Source organism: Salvelinus alpinus, chromosome 2 (genome assembly GCF_045679555.1).
Source record: "Salvelinus alpinus chromosome 2, SLU_Salpinus.1, whole genome shotgun sequence".
Taxonomy (NCBI): Eukaryota; Metazoa; Chordata; class Actinopteri; order Salmoniformes; family Salmonidae; genus Salvelinus; species Salvelinus alpinus.
The window spans coordinates 39,646,784-39,670,303 of record NC_092087.1 but is presented as its reverse complement, the minus strand read 5'-3'; the positions used below and the strand labels follow the sequence as shown (position 1 = coordinate 39,670,303).

Sequence of the window (23,520 nt, the reverse complement as noted above, 5' to 3'; positions counted from 1 at the left end):
TTATGATGACCCTACAAATACAGCCCAATAAGTAATCCCTCGCAACTATAGGCTACAGTTGGTGAAACAGTATATATATGTATGTGTTTACAATATAGTCTACACACAGAGCTATGAAATCAATTGCTAAAATTGATTTAACAATTATTTTTGTGCCATTCTTGTAAATCATTGTGATTAACGGTGATTAACTGCAATGGTTAACTTATTAAATGTAGTAAACGGCAATTGATTTAACTTCTGAAAAATGACTCGATTCAAATGAACTCTCATATTCTTAATGAATTACAAAACTATAGGCACAGTACATAACTGCTACATAGAAAATTATAAATTAAAACTTTTATGAATTAAATTGCTTAATGGCTGCGTTTGTGTAGCCTATAGGCTACATATTCAATATTGTCACAAAGAGAGGTCTTATATAACATTATGGATACCATTCCATCGGTCAAGTGTGTCATAAACAAAGTTTAAAGCATCTGCATCACATCATGACCTCTTATTTCAAAATCCGTCAAACTTCTATGATGTTCCATTTTAAAAGGAATGTTTTGTCACGTGTATGTTGTGCTTATGAATGTGTAATTTGCCAATTCTGAATATGAGTAGATATAAATAGTTTCTAAATTACTGTAAACTGTACGAATTTCGTGACATTATGTGGGTAATTACCCAAAGAGCGCAGTTTCATGTATGGTTATACGACCAATGTCTGAAACATGACAATGACGAATGACTCGATATACGTTTCTTGAATCGAAAACAACGTGCTCTCAAACTTGTGCTATATGACACGCATAGAATCCACCTACTGCCCTGCTAAACCATAAAGTTCCACCACGGAGTGGCGCTGCTTCATTACGAATAACACGTGAGGACATGCTCTGGTGCTCTGGTTGTCATGACATTGTCTACACGTGGTGGGCTCTAACCACAGAGAACACTTAACACAAATTAACCCATTAAGACCAATTGTATGATAATGTGTTATAACCTAGGTGTAAAGCATCTGCGTCACTTATGACATCTTTATTCAAAATCGAACGTATAAAAACACCCTCAGACACAACACTGAGGCTGCTAATCAATCCACATACTGATAACTCACACACACAAAAACACATACCAACATCTTCAAAAGCACAAATACACCAGTCAATGCATAGAAACATTTGGAAAACAGGTTCTTCTTTGGAGAGTGTGGCTTTGAGTTCCTTGACTTTGTGTGGATTAGTGTTTTTACCAAGGCAACAGACTGACAATAGAATAAATAAGACACCATAACAAAAAGAATGAAAACAAAGTGATGGACACAACACACGTTTTTTAAAATGTTAAAACCTTAATTTAACCAGGCAAGTCAGTTAAGAACAAACTCTTATTTACAATGACAGCCTACCAGGGAACAGGGGGTTGTTCAGGGGCAGAAAGACATATTTTTACATTGTCAGCTTGGGGATTCAATCCGGCAACCTTTTGGTTACTGTTCCCAACACTCTAACCACTAGGCTACCTGCAGCCTCGACATACCATTACCCAACACACAATCATTCACAAAAATACTTATTTTCTGTTTTAATTTGTCAACAGCTACCTAGAATCAAAAAGATAAACTGCCCAATGCTGTAGGAATTCCAACTTGGTTCCCAATGTAGAGAATGGCTAGGGTCCGTTTATACCCTTCCCTGAAATGTGCACTGATTCATTCCCCCTCGTGGATTGAAAAGGAAGGAACCTTATTAAGAAATATATTTATATATTTATAACAATATATTTATTGTTTCCATTGAACAAGACAACTACAGGTAATCCCTACACCAATCCAATGCTTTAAATCCATGAAGGGGACAAGTATTGCACACTTCAGGGAGAAGGGGTAGAGTCAGTCCACCAGAGAGAATGAGAGAGCAACATGTGTCCATGTATATCTCATAGCCCAGCCTATAACTAGACCAAAGTAGTCCCTGGGCATGGTCAGGAAAACATATGATGACCCTACAAATACAGGCCAATAAGTAATCCCTCATAGGCTACATTTTGTGAAACAGTATGTATACTGAACAAAAATATAAACGCAACATGTAAAGTGTTGGTACCATGTTTCATCAGCTGAAATAAAAGATCCCCGAAATTTTCCATATGCATAAAAATCTTATTTCTCTCAAATTTTGTGCACAAATTTGTTTACGATAGTGAGCATTCTCCTTTGCCTAGATAATCCATCCACCTGGCAGGTGTGGCATATCAAGAAGCTGATTAAACAGCATGATCATTACACAGGTACACCTTGTGCAGGGGACAATAAAAGGCCACTCTGAAATGTGCAGTTTTGTCACACAACACAATGCCAAAGATGTCTCAAGATTTAAGGGAGAGTGCAATTGGCATGCTGACTGCAGGAATGTCCACCAGAGTTATTGAGTGTTAATTTCTTTACCATAAGCCGTTTTAGAGAATTTGGCAGTACGTCCAACTGGCCTCACAACTGCAGACCACGTGTAACCACGCCAGCCCAGGACCTCCACATCCGGCTTCTTCACCTGTCACGTTGTAAACAGAGTGCCCCATGGTGACGGTGGGGTTATGGTATGGGCAGATTTGAATTTGAATGCACAGAGATAGCATGACGAGATCCTGAGTCCCATTGTAGTGCAATTCATACGCCATCATCACCTCATGTTTCAGCATGATCATGCAAGAATCTGTACACAATTCCTGGGAGCTGAAAATGTCCCAGTTCTTCCATGGCCTGCTTACTCACCAGACGTCACCCGTTGAGCATGTTTGGGATGCTCTGGATTGACGTGTACGACAGCACGTTCCAGTTCCCGCCAATATCCAGCAACTTCGCACAGCTATTGAAGAGGAGTGGGACAGCATTCCACAGGTCATAATCAACAGACTGATCAACTCTATGCGAAGGAGATGTGTGCTGCATGAGGCAAATGGTGGTCACATCAGATACCGAGTGATTTTCTGAACCACGCCACCAATTTTTTTTAAGGTATCTGTGACCAACAGATGCATATCTCTATTCCCAGTCATGTGAAATCCATAGATTAGGGCCTAATGAATTCATTTAAATTGACTGATTTCCTTATAATCAAATCGAATTTTATTGGTCACATAGACATGGTTAGCAGATGTTATTGTGCGTGTAGTGAAATGCTTTTGGTTCTAGTTCCGACAGTGCAGCAATATCCAACAAGTAATCTAACATTTCCACAACAACTACCTAATACACACACATCTAAGTAAAAGAATGGAATAAGAATATATACACATAAATATATGGATGAGCAATGACAGAGCAGCATAGGCAAGATGCAATAGATGGTATAAAAAACAGTATATACAATAGATGGTATAAAAAACAGTATATAAGTGACTAGTGATCCATTTATTAAAGTGGCCAATGAGTTCAAGTCTGTATGTAGGCAACACCCTCTAGATGGCTGTTTAACAGTCTGATGGCCTTGAGATAGAAGCTGTTTTTCAGTCTACTGACCTCGCCTTCTGGATGGTAGTGGGATAAACAGGCAGTGGCTTCGGTGGTTGTTGTCCTTGATGATATTTTTGGCCTTCCTGTGACATCGGGTGCTGTAGGTGTCCTGGAGAGCAGGTAGTTTTCCCCCGGTGATGCGTTGTGCAGACCGCACCACCCTCTGGAGAGCCTTGCAGTTGTGGGCAGTGTAGTTGCCGTACCAGGCGGGGATACAACCCAACAGGATTCTCTCAGTTGTGCATCTGTAAAAGTTTGTGAGGGTTTTAGGTGACAAGCCAAATTTCTTCAGCCTCCTGAGGTTGAAGAGGCGCTGTTGCGCCTTCTTCACCACACTGTCTGTGTGGGTGGACCATTTCAATTTGTCCATGATGTGTACGCCGAGGAACTTAAAGCTTTCTACCTTCTCCACTGCTGTCCCGTCGATGTGGATAGGGGGGTGCTCCCTGCTGTTTCCTGAAGTCCACGATCATCTCCTTTGTTTTGTTGACTTTGAGTGAGAGGTTGTTTTCCTGACACCACACTCTGAGTGCCCTCACCTCCTCTCTGTAGGCTGTCTCGTCATTGTTGGTCATCAAGCCTACTACTGTTTTGTCATCTGCAAACTTGATGATTGAGTTGGAGGCGTGCATGGCCACGCAGTCATGGGTGAACAGAAAGTACAGGAGGAGGCTGAGCACGCACCCTTGTGGGGCCCCAGTGTTGAGGATCAGGGAAGTGGAGATGTTGTTTTCTACTTTCACCACCTGGGGGCGGCCTGTCTGGAAGTCCAGGACCCAAATGCACAGGGCGGGGCTGAAACCCTGGGCCTCAAGGTTAATGATGAGCTTGGAGGGTACTATGGTGTTGAAGGCTGAGCTGTAGTCAATGAACAGCATTCTTACATAGATATTCCTCTTGTCCAGATGGGATAGGGCAGTGTGATGGCGATTGCATCGTCTGCGGACATATTGGTCGGTAAGCAAATTGAAGTGGGTCTAGGGTGACAGGTAAGGTGGAGGTGATATGATCTTTGACTAGCCTCTCAAAGCACTTCATGATGACATAAGTGAGTGCTACGGGGCGACAGTAATTTAGTTCAGTTACCTTTAACTTCTTGGGTACAGGAACAATGGTGGCCATCTTGAAGCATGTGGGGACAGCAGATTGAATATGTCCGTAAACACACGAGCCAACTGGTTTGAACTGTAACTCAGTAAAATCTTCGAAATTGTTGCATGTTGCGTTTATATTTTTGTTCAGTGTATATTTAGTAGTTCTACACACTGAGCTATGAAAACAATAACATTAAATTAGTCATTAATATTGTGCCATTCTTGTAAGTCGTTGTGGTTAACTGCAATGATTAACTGATTAAATGTGATTAGCCTAACTGCAATTTATTTAACTACCGAAATATGTCTTGATTCAAATTAACTCTCATATTCATAATGAATTACACATCTATAGGTACACTACTTAACTGCTACATTTCGAATTATAAAATATTAATGAATTACAGTTTTTAATGGTGGTGTTTGATTAACAGACAATGTAGCCTATATCTGTATTGCTTATATTCAATATCATAAAGACAGGTCATGTATAACAATATGGATACCATTCCGTTTAGGTCAAGTGTGTCATAACCAAGTAACTTTGTCACATCATGACGCTTTTATTCAAAATCCGTCAAACTTCTATGATATTCCATTAAAATGAATGTTATACCCGTATGCTATGCTTATGAATGTGTAATTTACCGACTCTGAATCAGTTAATATAAATAGTTACTAAATGACTGTAAACTCCAGAACTGTCGTGTCATTCTGTGCATACTTGCACGTCAATGCCCAAAGGGCGCAGTTCCATGTGTGGTTAATGCCGCATTCAAGTACTAATCGGAACTAGGAAACTCAGAAATGTCCGACTTACTAACTGGTTGAAAACGGCACGCGTATAAATACAACCAGTTAACAAGTCGGAAATGTCCTAGTTTCCTAGTTCCGATTAGTACTTGAACGCGGCATATATGACCAATGTCTAAAACATGACAATGACGTATGGCTATACACGTTTCTTGAATCGGAAACAACGTGGTCTTAAACTTGTGCAATATGACGCATATATAATTCACCTACTGCCCTGGTATATCATAAAGTTTGGCCAGCAGGAGTGAGCTACAGCGCTGTGAACTCCACAACGGAGTGGCGATGCTTCAGTACGAGAAACACGTGAGGACATGCTCTGACGCTCTGGCTGTCGTGTCATTGGCTACCCATGCTGGGTTCACAAGGTTTAAAAGTGACGGCGTCTAGTAGCCTATCAGCATTGACCATATCTAACCAGCTGCCAGAGAACATATAACACAGCCCCATTTGACCCAATTGTATAATAACGTGTTATAACCTAGGTGTAGGCTAGAGCATTTGCGTCACTCTTCATGACTTCTTTATTCAAATCCGTTAGCATATATGATAATAAAACACGAGGCGCACGTACTAAGAGCCCCTCCAGCAGAGCCCAATGACCTACATTAAAATCCTTGTCTATCCACCGAAAACATGGGCACTCAGGATTCCTATGAGGTGCCTTTACATAGGACACCACATTTTATTTGAGAAAGCTTTGCTGTTTGATAAGTGTTCTCTCAAGTAATTGATGTTGACCCATATTCCCACCACGATTCATGCCAATTTCCGATGCTGAGATTCTAGGAAAAAACTAATCGCTTCTGAAGGCAGAACTTGATAGAGAGGTGGAGGGAGCGGTAGCACGGTGAGCTCCGCCTACTTCCCATGTGCTAGCCCTGGCTAACCCCCTCTCCGTCCACCCTTCTTATCGCAAGGCCTCATATATTTGCATAGAATGTATGTCAGTAGGACACAAGGCTCGGCGGCTCACATGCCGCGCGCACATGCAACCGAGCTTTTTACTAGCCTTCCAAATTTTGAGAGTCCTACTGTTTCGCCTCCACTCTAGCTCTCCACCAATGAAAACGTGCGAACGAATAAAGGGCTAGAGGAGGGTGGGGGGTGTAAAAGAGGTGGATGAGATACTCTATTAGAGCGTGACAGATGCAGTCAGAGAAAGAGAGAGTGTGAGTGTAATCCTTGGCATACAAAACAGAGGTTGAAGGGACAAAAAAAAAATGGTCACATTTCTCAGACACCTGAAAACGTGCTGGTGTAGTGTGGGCGCGGTGTATTGCCTATTAATGAGTGGGTGTGCCTAAACTACTTTCACACTTTTGACTTTGGAGATGTTCATGGTGACTGACTGGCACTAAAGCCGAATGCTTGGGATTTCTTTTCAAATAATGCTTGTTACGTTACAGTGATAGTTTACTGTACACCACACGACCTACGAACACCAAGCGAAGCAGGCTAGAGGCAGCAAGGCACTGAATTGCACACCTTGGAGACGATTTGCAAACATTTCGTCAAACGATACCTGTTTAGGTTTTGCTGATCTTTAAATCAGTTTCGATTTTTTTCCACACTTGACGGGTTTGATTGACCCCCAATGACCTGCGTACAGTCTCATTGCTCTTATTGGGATACCCGCTCTATGCTTTCTTGGCGGTTCATGACTATTTCACCTATATCAACGAAACTCCTCATTGACGCAAAGAGAAAAACCAACATTGAATAATTCCAATACCGTTTAGAATCAACCAAATATCGGAAAACATGGACAACAGCCCTGGTGAGTTCCATTGCCATGTTATAACCAATCAATGCTATTGTCAGTTGTAGGCTAAAACATCAATGTATTTGCGAATACACTACTTGTAAATTAACACTACTGAGTAAATGTAATGTGTACTGTTTGGGTATATTCCTTCACTGTGTTTGGTACACATACCGTGCGTAATGGTAATGAGTTCATTGATAATGTCATGATCATGTATTGCCCGAGGCTTTTTTGTATTCCCCCAACCCTACCACCACTTTGGCAGAGAATTTCTCTTCTACTGCTACTAATAGCTGTTTTCGCTCACATAAACAGTATATGTAGTTAACTAATTCTAAATACATTCGTAATTTCCTTTTTCTGCAAGGGATGGATTTTTACCCACAGCGGCCAATCCACCGTTCATTCAGGTTTTAACTCCAACCATCCGATGTCCACAGATTAACCCATATTTTTTATAATACCATTTTTGCTATTTCCTTTTGCAATACATCCCTCCATTTTAAGTGAAATGCTACTTCGGTGAGGTATTGGACAGATACTATTTCGCGTATTTACTTTCTATCATGTAATAAGTAATGTTTTAGGTTACCTATTTTTTAAATGTTTATATAGTAGTATACATTGGAGATAATGAGATAGAAACGATCTGGAATTGCGATTCCTATCCCATATGGCACAATTTTACATGAGCACTGATAATGCTCGGTGCTTGCAATTAACACGGTTTTGTTAACTATATCTTAATACTGGCGTTTGTATCATTTTGCTGCTATTTTGTCAAAGATAGATTGGCTAAATCTAAGTTTTAATGCTAAGTGTGTTTTTGGATGAAGGCTAATGTGAGTGATGCATATGGTTTGGAGGGAGTGGGTTGTCGTATGGCATGCCACAATCTTTGCTATTTTGCGGCGACTGAGCTGACCGCTACTTCCCGATTCCCTGCATGTAAATAACAAATTGACGTTCAGTACCGGTCCCACTTTACACGCTCCGTCAGGCCCTGGTGCCTGCACGTGCTGGTCTGCACTTCATGTGACTATTCCATTATTGATTTAGTGTTAGCTTCTTTTACATAATTTGGAACAATTTTATGGATTGCCTTGGTTTGGAGAGTTGAGAATTGTTGGCGTAATTGAATCAAACCGGATTACAAGGGGGAAACGAAACCGTTCCAAATCCTTTCATCAGCAGCACTACTCTAGAAAGGCATTTACAGAACTGCTCAAGCTACCTGACTGGTGTCTCCCCAAGCTTGTTCAGTGCTGCTGAGCATCATAACTTTTTTAAATCTTTCAATGGTGTGTCAAGAACCTATCATGCCCATTCCATAGACACGTGAGACAAAAGCATTTTTAAAAGAGCTGGTCCTGACACGAAGGCCACATTTGAACAGTTAACAGCTATTCAAGCCAGGTCCAAATTGAGTAGGTGGTGAATTGGTCATAAAACCTGTTTTATTGTGAAATAGTGTCTTCCCTGATCTACTGCAGGCACCAGCAGAGCTACAGTCAAAACATTTTTAGCAATATAAAATGTACAATATAACAAGATATACAAAATACAAGATATGGAATACAAAAAGTAGTCATTCAGATATGAATTACCCAAAATTCATTTGAATATATGCATATGTTTGGGTGCCAAACATATCCTATCAGCTAGTGGGTCATTGGCATCAGTGGAATGATGACCACTAGCCAACTCTCAGTAATGGGGAGTGTTCAACCTTTATTTCAACTGATATGTTGACCAAGTTGGCCCCCATAGTCTATGAATTCATAGCAGTGAATGAATCTCCATGGCAGGTCACAATATGGGAGTGGTTCCCTTATAAAGGGAAACCCTGTAAGCCTACTAGGTTACACAATTTACCACTCAATATTCTAAAGTTAACGATATTCAAATTGCGTTAATTCAATAGATAATTGCCGTTTGAGTCAGGTTCCATTAATAATATGAGGTAATTACCATAATGGTCATGTTATTACACATTTGAGGCTGGAATAACTCAATTGCCAAGTATGTTTTCATGAAGACAGCAGGGAATGTGACAGTGGCATTGATATTGAATGACTTAGTCCCCTATTTACAGCCATGTTCTCAAGTCTAATAAGTATCTTAGCTATTATTTGCATGGCAACAGTCTGATAGTGGTCGGCATCATGCGCCTCATTTACCCGAGTTCCCACCTTGCCTGTCTAGAGCCGACTTCACGTGCATAAACCTCCGCATCCACGTGCAGCGCGTGATTCCCACCCTCGCCTTCATATTTTTAATCTCCCTTGCGCGCTCCCCTCGCTCACTCACAGCCTTTCCGGGAACTCCTACTCACAGCCTTTCCGGGAACTCTGTTTTGCTGCTGCCAGAATTTGGTCAGTGGGTCAGAACATTTTAGTACCCTATTCACTAGTTTAATGTTGATTTCTTTACGCCGATATATTTTAATTCGGAAAGACAACTGAATAGTTTGATATACAGTATATTCAATATAGTGGATATTGTGATACTTTTGTAATACATTGTAGCAATACACAAAATGTCACATGTTGAGAATACATTGTAGCGATGGTTCACTCACCAATATCACAAATTACCCTGACAAGTAGCAAATTCAAATTCTCGAAATTCAGGTTGGAGGGTAGGCTGGCCTATATTTATAATATAGTTTATATGGTGGATCAAAATCCACTGTTTTCTATGTCATCAAGTATCTATAGGCTTTCTACTCCAAGATACACTAATTGTTATATTGCCCTACTTCTTCAGCCAATAAATGCATAGACTGCCATTCTGTCAATCATCAGAGCCTGATGGGAAGTTAACATGAGTAACTGGACAATATATATATATTTTTTATGTGTAACCTTTATTTAACTAGGCAAGTCAGTTAAGAACAAATTCTTATTTACAATGATGGCCTACACCGGCCAAACCCAGATGACGTTGGGCCAATTGTACGCCGCCTTATGGGACTCCCAATCACGGCCAGTTGTGATTCAGCCTGGATTTATCATTATTAATCTACTGGTATTCAATGTAATTGTGTGTATAACCAGTGGTTCACCTCTTAGAATATACGTCTTATTCACTGTAATTTATTTATAGATTTACCATGTCAATGTAACCTACCAAACACTTACAAATGGCGAGGTTGAGATGATAGATTAGACAAGGATGCAGTGTCTGGGATGTCTGGAGGGAAAGAAGAAGGAAGGGAGTGAGTAAGGGTCACCAAGAGAGAGGGGGGGAAAGGATTTGACTAGGGGGGGAGAGGAGGACTCACGTTCCTGAGCACTCCCTCCAGCCAACCCACTATCAGATTAGCTCACCACGAGTCCTCACCCGACATGAGCCACGGACGTTTATCTGACTTCCAACGAAGCAGTGGAGTTAAAGCTTACCTCAACCTTAGTGACAGAGTACAGCGGTTCCACAACAGCAGTGGTTATATTACCATTATAACTGTGTGACTATAGTACTGGGGTGAAGGTGTGAACTCAGAAGCCTGATTGTCAGATGGTAAGGGCTGTGGGCTTGCCTTTCAATAAACTAAACCGATAGTCACTATATTGACATGTTAGAAATTACAGGATTACAATATTATTGATGAGCTATTTGGTCTTGATTGATATGCATTTCAGTCCAAGCTGAGTGTTTTCCCACCTGTCTCAAGACTTACGGCCAAGTATACACACACACACACACACTTCACTTGGCTGTCTCCCTTCTTTGAGTGGGTGGGACCTCCATGAGAGGGGGAGGGAATAAGGAGTGGTTAGTTACTGTCTATGTTTATCCTAGCTCTGAGTCATACAGCCCTATCCCCACCGTGTCATAGCATAGTGCAGGGAGGGGCTTTTCCTCGAGCCACCTGGCCAGGCTCAGGTTTCTGGTGAATTATGCTGTCTCTGCCATAGAGAAGGCCAGGGGTCAGGTCCCCCTCACTGGGCTGCCACTTGCCAATGGAAACCAAACCAACAGCTCAGGATTATATGAGTGTGTGTCAATGGAGGGGGTGGGGGTGGATTTAAAGTCCGACATTTCAGGTAGAGGGGAAGCTCTGCCACACGCAAACAGTGAAGCCCCAGCAGTTATCACAGTCAGTGTTGGCAAATGCTGGCAGAGGAATTATAGTCAGGCACACTCATTTTACGCTAAACAGAAATTCCCAGCCAGCAGCACTTGTCTCCTCCAGCAGAGAGAAACACAGAGGGGTGGGGGGCATGAGGCAGGCAGATCTACATAATGTTTCATAGAGAATTCATAGGCACTTGAATATAGGGGGAAACATAAATTCATAGGACCTTGAATAAAGGGAGAAACATGAAAAAGGCTGAGTCAAAATATTGGAGTCATTGTTTCAGATAGCACAATGATGGGTTTGACCTGTACTGAAAACATGTAAGGCTGACTAAAATTATATTAAAACCGCTTTTTCATCATCAGACAACCTAACCCCCCCCCCCCGGAGTTTCCGGTGACTCAGTGGAATGCCATACACGCACAGTAGCCTGTCCCCTTTCTTTCAAACGTAAACCCTCTCTCTTTCAACCGTGAGCTCTCAGCTGCCTGTTATTGTACTGCGACTGTTGTCTACACGGGACTGCGGAAAGCGCCTTGTGTGTCAGGAGTCCATGTGAGTCGGGAGTCGGGTGGCAGGCAGTTTGAGCAAGCTCCGGGCGCATCAACGAGGAAAAGCGAGGCTTGCTGTTAGCGCGAGGAGGCGGCTGGCTGGCTGAGCGTACACGTGAGGGGCTGTCGCTCTTCTCGTACACAGAGCACAATCTTTACAGGGAGGGAGGGGGAGAGAGATGGGGAGAGGGAGGGAGTTATGAGCCATTTCCGAGTTTACGTACCGAACTTGCTTTGGAACGTTCTAGAACTTTTGAGTGGGCGCGGTGCAATTTATATAGCCTAGATTTTTTTTCTTACAAAGTCGGGCAATTTTTAAAATACTTTTTACATTATTTTGTTTTTGTAAACATTCAAGGTCCCACATCAAACACAGAATTAGTCAAAGCTAAAATGATCATTCTTTTTTGAAATCTTATAAATCCACATTTTGGAAAAATACTATTGAGGAAGATCTGGTTGGCCCCGAGGCTAGATTTGACCTCATTCTCCTGATACATTCTGACCTTCTATTACCTTTTACCAGCTTCTCTGAGACTGGTTGTGGTTTAAATGTCGACCTCAGGCAGGAGGTGTGTTCATGTTTGGTAACCCAGCCAAGTGCCTATTGCTCAACACTCATCTGTTAGTTGACCTACCTGCCTTCGACACAAATACGAATCTAGATATCTTTGCACAGATAGTTTGCTGACAGCATAGCCTAATGTCTGCTTCCTTGTGACATGGTAACACTAACTGCCCTCCCTCTCTCTCCTCTCATCTTTGCGCTCCAGGTGGTGTGATACTATATGCTGGATCATCTGGTAGTGCCAGCCCCAGCCCTGGCAGCCCCTCCAGCGGGTACCAGACCCAGTCTCCCCGGTCCTCCCACTCCCAACCCTCATCTCCTGAGCCTGTCTCGTTCCCCGAGATCGGCCCTCTGAAGAGAGAAAGAGGGGAGAACAGGGGTGGGCCCTCGCCCAAACTAGTCTTCCAGTTCCCTGAAGCCAATGCCACTACAGCCGCTACATCCTCTGGAAATACCTACGCCCACCCTATGGTGGCCAAGAGGCCCTGCAGCTTCACTGGCACTTTCACCAGTAAGTACCACTTCTACTGGCTTTCTTTCTTCTTATATTTTTCTATTGTAATGTCTAACCAATCATTCCTATTTATGTCTACCTCACAGAGACAGGAGGCATGGTGCTCCTGTGTAAGGTGTGTGGGGACATCGCGTCTGGCTTCCATTACGGCGTTCACGCCTGTGAAGGCTGCAAGGGTTTCTTCCGCCGCAGCATCCAGCAGAACATCCACTACAAGATGTGTGTGAAGAATGAGAGCTGCCTGATCATGCGCATGAACCGCAACCGCTGCCAACACTGCCGCTTCAAGAAGTGTCTCTACGTGGGCATGTCCAGAGATGGTAAGAGAACATTCTATCTTCCTCTCCCTCTTTTTCTCTCCTCTGGCCCATAGTGTCTGATTGATGACAGAAGCAGTTGGGGAGTCCCAGTAGTCATCAGTCATGGGGAAAACTGTGGCAAATACGGTTTATTTCTGGAAATTAGGCCACAGGCCGCTTCATTACCCTCCGTGTTAGGTTGAATGTGTTTGCACATCTATTAGAAGTATTACCACAAAGTCTATAACATACAGGCATTTAATAGGTCATGTTCTAATGGTAAACTATTAGAATGTTATTGGAGGATAGTACAGTTGGTACAGTTAGAGGCTCAGCTCCATCCCTCTCCTGTATGGCATCATTTCCCTACAGGCCACCATACCCTCCAGAGGTATCTTATAAACTAGGTGATAATAAATCATCTGCTTTTCTGGAGCAAACCTTTTGAGGTGACCTATAAAAGGAAAATGCTATAGAGGAGGAAAATGATCCACCATTTCACCAATTACCCAACAAAGCTCAATGCATAGGTTTGGCCTTTTCGCTCTGTATGTTTTTTTAATACTTCTGTTATTTGAAGATTTATTTTAGGAATGCAAGGCATTTATTTAAAACTACATTTGATGTCACTTACCTACCCCCTTTTTCCCTTTCCATCTTTTTACCCTTCACTCTCATTCAATCATCCTCTTAATTCCCTCACCCTTTCACATTCCCTCTCTCCCATGATACTCTCTTTCGCCCTTTCATTACCACTTCACCCCTTTACTCATACCCTATTACCCTCTCACTCTTTCCACTCCTCTACTTTGACCACTCCTCCCTCACTCTGTCACTCACAATGACAATGTTTACTCTAGCTGACCCAAGAACCTACTTTGTGTTGCTTAACAGGAACACAGAGGAGCGAGAGAGCAAGAGTCAGCGAGGGGTGAGGTAGAAAGAGGAAGAGAGAGATCAGAGGGAGCAAGATATTGGGGGAAGGGGTGTAGCATACAGTAGCAGACTATAAATAGGTTTGCCAGAGGACGTGTGCCATGGAGAGGGGGATGGAAGGACTGGAGAGATGAAGAGGGGGAAGAGGAAGAGGGGGTTGGGTGGTAAACCATGTATTTTCATGGTCGATTGAAACAGACTGGTTATAGAGAGAGGAGAAAAGCTCCCCCAGCTTTCTTTACCCTGTAGGATTAGTCAGTAATAATACAACACAGTGATTGCATTCCCAATCAGTGTCAGGGAGTAAAGGTTGAATTAGACTGATAAGTAACAGGCCACTGCTATACCAGCTCCAGTCACTGCCATCTGTATTATCGATTCATTGGCTAACGTATTTTCCCCATGTCCTCCTTCTCCTCAGCTGTGCGTTTTGGGCGTATCCCAAAGCGTGAGAAGCAGAGACTATTGGACGAGATGCAGAGCTACATGAATAGCCTCAACGAATCAGCATCCATGGAGATTGATTCCTCCCCTTCTTCCTCTGAGGCCCCGGCCAGCCCAGAACCTGGCGAGTCCATTTCCACTGCCTACCGCAACATCTTTGCCCAAGAGGATGTGAAGCCAGTAATCAAGATGGTCGTCAACAACAACAACATCCGCAACAATCCAGCACATGATTCTGACTACGCTCAGCCCGCACCCCAAACCCACTCCCATTCCAACCCCTCTCAGGTGTACCAGTCACATCCCACACAAAGCTACCAGACCCCCCCTCGCTACCCACGCAACAACAATGTTGACAACGCTCAGTATACATACCAACCATCATCCAATCAGAGTCAATGCCCAATGTCCAATGGCAGCCAGTCCGCTCAGACCTTCCAAGCCAGTCACAACAACTTTTCAGCCGGCGAGTCTCTAAACCAGACCACATGCCCCTGGAAGTTAAGTGGAGGCGCCAAAGTTCTGGTGAGTCTCATTAAATCTCAGTATATGTACTATATGTACAATGCATGTGTCATAGAGCCATTCTAACCCTCTCCCTCTTTCTCAGGCATGTCCCCTGAACGCATGTCCCGTGGCCCCCCGTGACCGATCCAGCCAGCAGATCTGGGACGCCTTTTCCCAGTGCTTCACCCCGGCCGTCAAGGAGGTGGTGGAGTTTGCCAAGAGCATCCCCGGGTTCCAGAGTCTCAGCCAGCATGACCAGGTCATGCTGCTTAAGGCCGGCACCTTCCAGGTGCTGATGGTCAGGTTCTGCTCACTGTTCGACCCCAAGGAGAAGACGGTGACCTTCCTGAACGGCCAGACATACCCCCTGACATCCCTGCGGGCGCTGGGTATGGGCTCTCTGCTGGATGCCATGTTTGAGTTCAGTGAGAAGCTGGGAGCTCTGGGCCTGGAGCCCGACGAGATGGCCCTCTTCATGGCTGTGGTGCTAGTGTCTGCCGGTAAGAGACTCATAAGAAACACAGGCTTCTCTAAATCTCTTTAAAAATCACAGATTTTTTTCACTGTTTAGATTTTTCACCATGTATATAACATTCTCTCCTCTCTCTCAGACTGTTCAGGTGTGGCTGATGTAGTTGCAGTGGAGCAGCTTCAGGAGAGTCTGATCAAAGCCCTGCGCTCGCTCATCACCCGCCGTTGCCCCGACGACAGCGCCCTCTTCCCCAAGCTGCTGCTGCGCCTGCCCGACCTGCGCACCCTCAACAACATGCACTCCGACAAGCTGCTGGCCTTTAGCATCGACCCCTAAGGGCCTGATGGAACCACAGCCCGCAGGGGCACCCACTGACTACCGGACCGCCGAAAGGGGCAGTCCTCTTGGTGAACACCCTCATGACTCCTTCACTCCAGCCATAAGCCACCAGCCGGTCATCCTCAGGCTCTCTTCAATGGGCTGTGTGCGCTGGAACTAGGACTGGGGCAGAAGCAGGGTTGGACAGGGTGAATGAGTGGACTGAGAGGCATCTCAGAGAAATATGGAGGATAATAGGAGGGAGTCTCTTGAACTATGACCTTATGAACAATACTCACAGCTGGTAGAATCTCTCATAGACTTTTAGTCTGCCTAACAAGTTGGTGTGCTGGGAGTTAGACAGCAAATCCTCATCTTAGTCCAACTTAACTCCCATAGTTGAAGGACGAGAGTCTACAAATCCTCCATTACCCATATTTCCCAGTGATAGTGACAGTGACTGAAGACCAAAAGACAGTTCCATTCCTCCTCTCTCATTTCGCGCATCACTATGTCCTCCTGTCCTGCCACAGACAGACAGAAAACCAGCAAGAAGGAAGCACACCCTTTTCACAAGAGAAAGGGCCATTTTCTTTCTATACATTCAAACACAGCACTTTCCATACAACAACAAGCCCATATGACAGAGCAATAGCAATGTATAACACACTATTAGATCCCTAACTGACTGTGTATGCACTGTTAAAACAGCCTAAGATATTTTCAAAATCACGTCATAAATCTTTTTGGAAATCCAATATTTGGGATTTGATGAGAAAATGTATTATTTACATTTGTAAGAATTGAGAGTATGAAGCATTATATTTGAATACTGTAATCAGGGAGACATTTGGTCATTTTAGACCTAATTTGTCGGGTTATATGTATTAAGGTATTCTATTGTTGAACATATTGTACATAATATTTGTGACTGGTTCCTACTTCATTTGAGTTGATTGCTGTATGATGTTAGCACTATTGAAGACACAAAGCGGGGGTGCTATGTTTGAGAGGTGCACGATTGTGTGTGTGTGTGTGTGGGGGGGGGGGGGGGGGGGTGCAAGGTATGCATCTACTGTATGGGGCCAGTGGTCTTCCTGTCATGAACTGATCCTTACAACCCCCAACACTCATCCTTACCGATGGAACCAGCGCAAAAACCGTGTAAATAAAGTGTTTGATTTGAACCTACATTATTGAAATATAACTATTGTTGATTGATTGATGCATTACCTTGTGTATATTTTGTAAATGTTTCATGGTTAAACTTCTTCCATAGAGAACCAATATTAAATGAGATGATATACTGTACTTCTTGTGTATGACTCTTCACTCGTTTCCGTGTGTTATCGACTAAAAGCCACCAACACTATTAACCATACCCAACATACCACGCTGCACAACAGAGACAAAGCAGTAACCTAGCAAAGTAAGGTAACTTTTAACAATGATGTTCCAGCTTTTGTCACCCATTATACCAAATTAATGATAATGGGCATCATTAGATCAATTAAGTGCCTTGTTACAGGCTGTTAAGGGCATTTGTATCAGTGTGTGTGTATATAAGCACACAGCTCACAGGTTAACACAAACTCATCCTCGCAGAGCAGATATAACAAAGAACCATGCAGGGACAGAATGATTAGGATGCGAACAGTGTCAAATATATTTGATAGAAAATAATGTGGGTAAATGTGTCAAGTGTGTGTTTCTCCATCTACGTTGCTTACTTTTTGTAGTTTTAGGCTGTGTTTCTGTATAGCACTTTGTGACATCTGCTGATGTAAAAAGGGCTTCATAAATACATTTGATTGATTGATTGTCTGAACACTACTTGTCGCAGAGCTAGATACAGATGAGAGTTGGGACGTGTCCACGCAGAGCTAGATACAGATGAGAGTTGGGATGTGTCCACAGTGCATCTGAAATCTGTACTTTTCTGGAGATTAAGAAAATAATGATTACGATCAGATAGAAAGTGTCCATGCATGTGTGTGTGTGTCCTTGTGAAGGTAAAAATATAACGACCAGAGCAAGATACAGAGGGCATTCAGAGGGCATCTAACATCTGGAGGGCCCACACACACACCCCAGCACCCTTGTAGCCATGACCCTGGGGAAAGATGATCTATTATATTGAGAAGATAGTCGACTCTAACAATGGAAATACAGTACATATCATCAAAGATGGAATGCAGGCGGAAGGAGGCGAGATCAGATAGGAGCATTCTGGCCAATGAGAGGGCAGATACACGTGTGAACAACAGGGTGAACAATAGTTCAGTACATTTTTACATTCTGGAACATTCAATTGAAGGGAAACGGTGCTGTACTGACCAGTTGAAAAACTGGGAGGGGTTGGGTAACGCTGTCAGCATGGCCACTGCCGTTTAAATACATTTGTCATTGGTTCAAGATATAAAGTTGCTAAAGTGCTACAAGTGTACACTTATATCAGTGCATTCATAACAACCTAACCATTGCGAAACTTCTATTTGATCAAATAAGCCTCACGTAGCAAATTAGCAATTCCATTTTAAATTCTCTCATTAAACTCCATACAAAAATTCCTCACTTTGTGGTCTTATTTTCGTGGACAGATTTTGGGCAGAGTTAATCCTCTCGCTTCAACTCTTCCTCTCTGCCTAGATAGGACATAATCAAGGTAACCAGTCACATGTGTATGAGTTTTATATCAGTGCCCTGTCCCCTAAATTAGGGCATTCACATCAGACAGATGTGAATTAAAGTACTTTATATCAGTTTTATGTTTGAAAATGTTTACTGGCCAGCTGCGAGTGAAGCTAAATATTAATTTGGCCCCAGATTGACGGCATCTTTACCTGATTTTACACTCAAATACTGTAGTTTGTCAAGGGAGCCAAAACCTCCCAAGTGTTTTTCAGCTATGAGAGCAGATTTAGAAGGTATAAATAGCACCAACCTTTGGGAACATTGGGAACATAATGAAGGGTACATTTGTGTAGAACATTGCTCTGTCTGGAACACACAGTAGGCCTACTAAAACAGATCTTCATGCGCCACCTACAGGACAGTTACAGCTAAAGCGTTAACAAGTGCGTCACAGACTATATATAACACGAGAAGAATTAAAAAAAAAGAATAATGTCATTAAGAACATACGTTTATAAAGTCAGAAAAATAAGACTCGCTAAACTTGTGGAGTCTATCGTCTGTCAATTATGAACCAAATGTCCGAATTGTTAACAGTTATCTGGTTGTAGTTATACGCGTGCCCGCCTTCAACGAATTAGTAAATCGGACATTTCAGTTTCCTTCTTCCGACTAGTACGTGAACGCGGATTTACAGTGCTATTCTTACGTGTGGATAAAGAACCATACAGCAGAGTAGGACACCATAACTTTACAGATAGTACACTACCACCATCTAGTGTTCATAATGACACAGAATGTTGCTGACTCGTATGGAGTATGATTGCCACTGGGTGCTGATATATGGTCAGTTTTGTGGTTTTCCCCCTAATGATTAAGGGTAGACCTTAAGGAAGGTAAGCTGGTCCTAGATCGGTGCCTAAGTACAATTTAAGCAACATCTCTATCTAATGCTTCTGGACTCTTGATTCCATAGGCTGAAACTAAACTGTCAAGACTAAACATTTAGTTTTACAGTTGACAAGCTTTACATTGTTGAAATTAGTTTATTTATTTAAGCAGGATTGTTACAAAACCAACTAGCCATCTAGTTGGATAAGCCTGTTCTCGCTATGTCTAGGTGTTTTAGGCTTGATTAACTGTGCTATAACCTGTCTGAATGTGTGCATATAACGTGAAAGTAAGTAAACATAAGTGATCAGGGTGTTGGCTGCATGTGCCTAGAAAGATCGCTTACTTACCAGCAGCTACACCACATATTGTAATATACCCAAAAAATGTTGGTATCCATTACTTGGCATTACAGGTTGCCTATGCAAAATGTCGCCATAGATCAGGGATCATCAGTTAGATTCAGCTGCAGGAGGATTTTTACTTGAGCCGGATGATCAGGGGGCCGGAACATAATTACTAATAATTTGTAGACTGCAAATTGACAGAAAGAAACAGCTATAATATTTGACTAAAACAGTAATTTCAAACCTTGCTTACATTTGTGTATGATCACACATATCTATATTATGCATGGGATTACTTTGGAACATATTTCCAAAATGTAACAAACTTAGAGCTGAGTTGCTGGTGTTTTTACAGGCTTTTGTGTCCAACAATAAAACAATTTTGCTCAGAAAACTTGGGGGGTCCAATAAAGGCCAGCGGGCCGCCAGTTGGGGAACCTTGCCATAGATTAAAATCAAATAACATTTTATTCATCACATGCTTCGTAAACAACAGGTGTTCCCTTGCCAACAATACAAATATATTTTGTTGTTGTTGTTGAAATAATAGAAAAGAGAAACATGTAATAATAAAAGTAATAATAGACACACAATGAGTGACGATAACTTGGCTGTATACAAGGGGTGCCAGTACCGAGTCGATGTGTAGGGGTACGAGGTATTTGAGGTAGCAGCAGAGTATGTGATGAGTCAAAAATGTGTACAAAAAGTGTAAATTCAGATAGCCCAGGCAGCTATTTGGTTAACTATTTAATTAACTATTTAGCAGTCTTATGGCTTGGGGGTGAAGCTGTTCAGGGTCCTGTTTGTTCCAGACATGGTGCTGTGTGGTAGCAGAGAGATCAGTGTATGACTTGGGTGGCTGGAGTCTTTGACAATTTTTAGGGCCTTCCTCTGACACAGCCTTGTATAGAGGTCCCGGATGGCAGGGATCTCAGCCCCAGTGATGTACTGAGCCATACGCACTACCCTCTGTAGCGCCTTGTGGTCGGATGCCAAGCAGTTGCCATACCAAGCGGTGATGCAGCCAGTCAAGATGCTCTCAGTGGTGCAGCTGTAGAACCTGTTGAGGATTTGAGGGCCCATACCAAATATTTTCAGCCTCCTGAGGGAGAAGAAGCGTTGTCGTGCTTTCTTCACAAGTGTGTTGGTGTGTTTGGACCATGATAGATACTTAGTGATGTCGACATCGAGAAACTTGAAGCTCTTGACCCGTTTCACTACAGCCCCATCAATGTGAATGGGGGCGTGCTCAGCCCTCTGTTTCCTGTAGTCCACATTCAGCTCCTTTTTCTTGCTGACTTGTTGAGGGAGAGGTTGTTGTCCTGGCACCACACTGCCAGGTCACTGACCTCCTCCCTATAGGCTGTCTCATTGTTGTCAGTGATCAGCCCTTTCAACGTCGAGTTGTCGGCAAACTTAATGACAGTCCCTTTGTAATCCATGATAATTTGCAAGTCCTGCCACATCCGACGAGCATCAGAGCTGACGTAGTAGGATTCGATCTTAGTCCTGTATTGATGCTTTGCCTGTTTGATAGTTCGTCAGAGAGCGTAGCGGGATTTCTTATAAGTGTCCGGGTTAGTGTCCCGCTCCATGAAATCAGCAGCTCTAGCCTTTAGCTCAGTGCGGATGTTGCCTGTAATCCATGGCTTTTGGTTGGGATATGTATTTACGGTCACTGTGGGGACGACGTCGTTGATAGACTTATCAATGAAGCCGGTGACTGGTGTGGTAAACTCCTCAATGTCATCGGATGAGTCCTGGAACATATTCCAGTCTGTGCTAGTGAAAGAGTCCCGCAGCTTGTCATCCGCTTCATCTGACCACTTCCGTATTGAGCTTGTCACTGGTAATTCCTGTTTGAGTTTTTGCTTGTAAGCAGGAATCAGGAGGATAGAGTTATGGACAGATTTGCCAAACTAATCTGGTATTGGCGATACTATCTTCGCTCTCGATTTTTCGGTCAAACGTATCTTCTAACATCTCCTCGTCCAGTTGCAGATCAAAAGTCATGTCCCTGGAGCTTATGCTAAATTAAAGGGAGTCATGTCTGGGGTCCCACTGTCTATGTCCATAAATGATATGAAAGGAAATGTGAAGGGAGGCATAGTAATTGAAGTGAAAGGTTGATCTGCAGGAAAGAGGGATAAAGCAATGAAAGCTTGTCAGTGGTTCTTAGGTTTGAGAAGGTTTTGCCTGAAAAAGTACAGATCGGATTAACTATTTTCAATGTCCAAGAATTTGTCCCATCCCCATTGCGGTGTTTTAAATCCCGAAGAATGGGACATGCAGCTGCTCAGTGTAAAGGAAAGAACATATGTGCCAAGTGTGGAGGGGAACATGATGATGGTGACTGTGGGAACAATGTGAAGGCTACATGTTGTAATTGTGAGGGAGGGTTCTACAAGTCCTGACATGGTTTTGACACCTGTTCAGAAATCTTGCTCCCATAGATATGCTGTGTCGAGGCACACTTTGATAGTAAATAAAATTGACTTCATAGCTTTCACTAAAAAGGTTATCAACATGACTTGCTGGGTGCATGATTATTGTGGTTAGGGTAAGAGAGTTATTAGGAGTAACAAATGTTATTGTCGACATGATTTTTGAAATGCTGAATAATCCTAAAGCCTAAGGAAGGTGTCTCAGCATGATGGAAGGATTTACATTTTCTTATTTTATTTAGCCTTTATTTAACTAGGCAAGTCAGTTAAGAACAAATTCATATTTACAATGATGGCCTACCCCAGCCAAACCCGGACGACGCTCGTCCAATTCTGCGCCGCCCTATGGGACTCCCAATCACAGGTGGTTGGGGGGTGGTTTGGGGATGGGGGAGGGTTTGTCAGAAATTAGTAGGGATTTATTTGTTTATTTATTTTTCTTAGTAGTACAGAATTAGGCAAACCATTATTGATTGCACTCTCCAGAACAATAGGTGGCGGCATGCACTTTAAACATTACCCTTGAAGGTCTCCTGCACGGAAATAGTTGGAGGGAGTGGATCTGAGGAAGCTATGGCAGTGGACGCCCAGCAGCCAGTTGAGATTCCGAATGTCGTTCTCCAGTTGAAGGATACACATACATTGATAGTGAAGGTGGATGCAACGTTTTTGGGTATTCAGGAATAAACAGCTATAACACTGCAGGGAATACTGACTGAAGATGATCCCCCCCCTACCAGGCCCCCGAGCCTGTGTTGGGATGTGATTTGGATTGACTATGACTGAAGGAGTGGGATGTATTTTTTTTGTATCTATTTTTGTATGATGTCATTTTATTTCCCCTTTCCACAATGGATTTTGTATTTTTCTCAAGTTCATTACCTGTACAGTAGGTGGAGGCATGTACATTAAATTAGTGTGAACGCCATTATGAGCGAAGAAGAGAACATTTGAAATAGACAAGATTGGTGGCGTACATATTGTTTGACTACTTCATGGGGCAAAATATTTATTTATTTTAATAAGGAAGCATTATAAAACTTATCAAATAAAACACCTGCAACTGGGCACGGACATTTTTGAAGATACATGTTTGGCCGAATACAGAACGAAGATAGTATCACCAATACCAGGTTAGTTGAAAAATCTAGGGCAACGTTTTGTACAGGCAAACCTGTAATGTCCAGTAAAGAATACCAAAAATCTGGTGTCCTAACTCTGTAGTCAACCAGCCCAAGCAGTTCATAGATGTTCAATTGTTGGTGACAAAAACAATCATATATATATTTTTTAAACAAACATGCCATTACAAGATATCAAACAAATGT

At 42.7% G+C, this 23,520-nt stretch overlaps 1 protein-coding gene across 3 annotated transcripts; it reads left to right on the top strand.

The window, feature by feature from the left end:
- The first annotated feature begins 6,555 nt into the window (after nucleotides 1-6,555).
- On the top strand, nucleotides 6,556-17,184 carry LOC139560564 (nuclear receptor subfamily 1 group D member 2-like). Of its 3 annotated transcripts, none has more exons than XM_071377459.1 (6): nucleotides 6,556-7,192; nucleotides 12,589-12,894; nucleotides 12,984-13,217; nucleotides 14,554-15,101; nucleotides 15,187-15,583; nucleotides 15,695-17,184. In XM_071377459.1, the coding sequence occupies exons 1-6, from the start codon at nucleotides 7,177-7,179 to the stop codon at nucleotides 15,889-15,891; spliced, it is 1,698 nt and encodes a 565-aa protein (XP_071233560.1). In that variant the 5' UTR covers nucleotides 6,556-7,176; the 3' UTR covers nucleotides 15,892-17,184. The 3 variants fall into 3 exon arrangements, with proteins under 3 accessions (XP_071233560.1, XP_071233574.1, XP_071233570.1); XM_071377473.1 differs by lacking the exon at nucleotides 6,556-7,192 and adding an exon at nucleotides 11,720-11,819; XM_071377469.1 differs by lacking the exon at nucleotides 6,556-7,192 and adding an exon at nucleotides 11,843-11,930.
- Nucleotides 17,185-23,520: the final 6,336 nt, after the last annotated feature.

Excerpts from the sequence above, each read along its gene's own strand:
- LOC139560564 (XM_071377459.1), top strand. Across the intron at positions 12,895-12,983 it reads CTTCACTGGCACTTTCACCA|AGACAGGAGGCATGGTGCTC; the intron begins GTAAGTACCACT and ends TCTACCTCACAG. Across the intron at positions 15,102-15,186 it reads GTGGAGGCGCCAAAGTTCTG|GCATGTCCCCTGAACGCATG; the intron begins GTGAGTCTCATT and ends CCTCTTTCTCAG.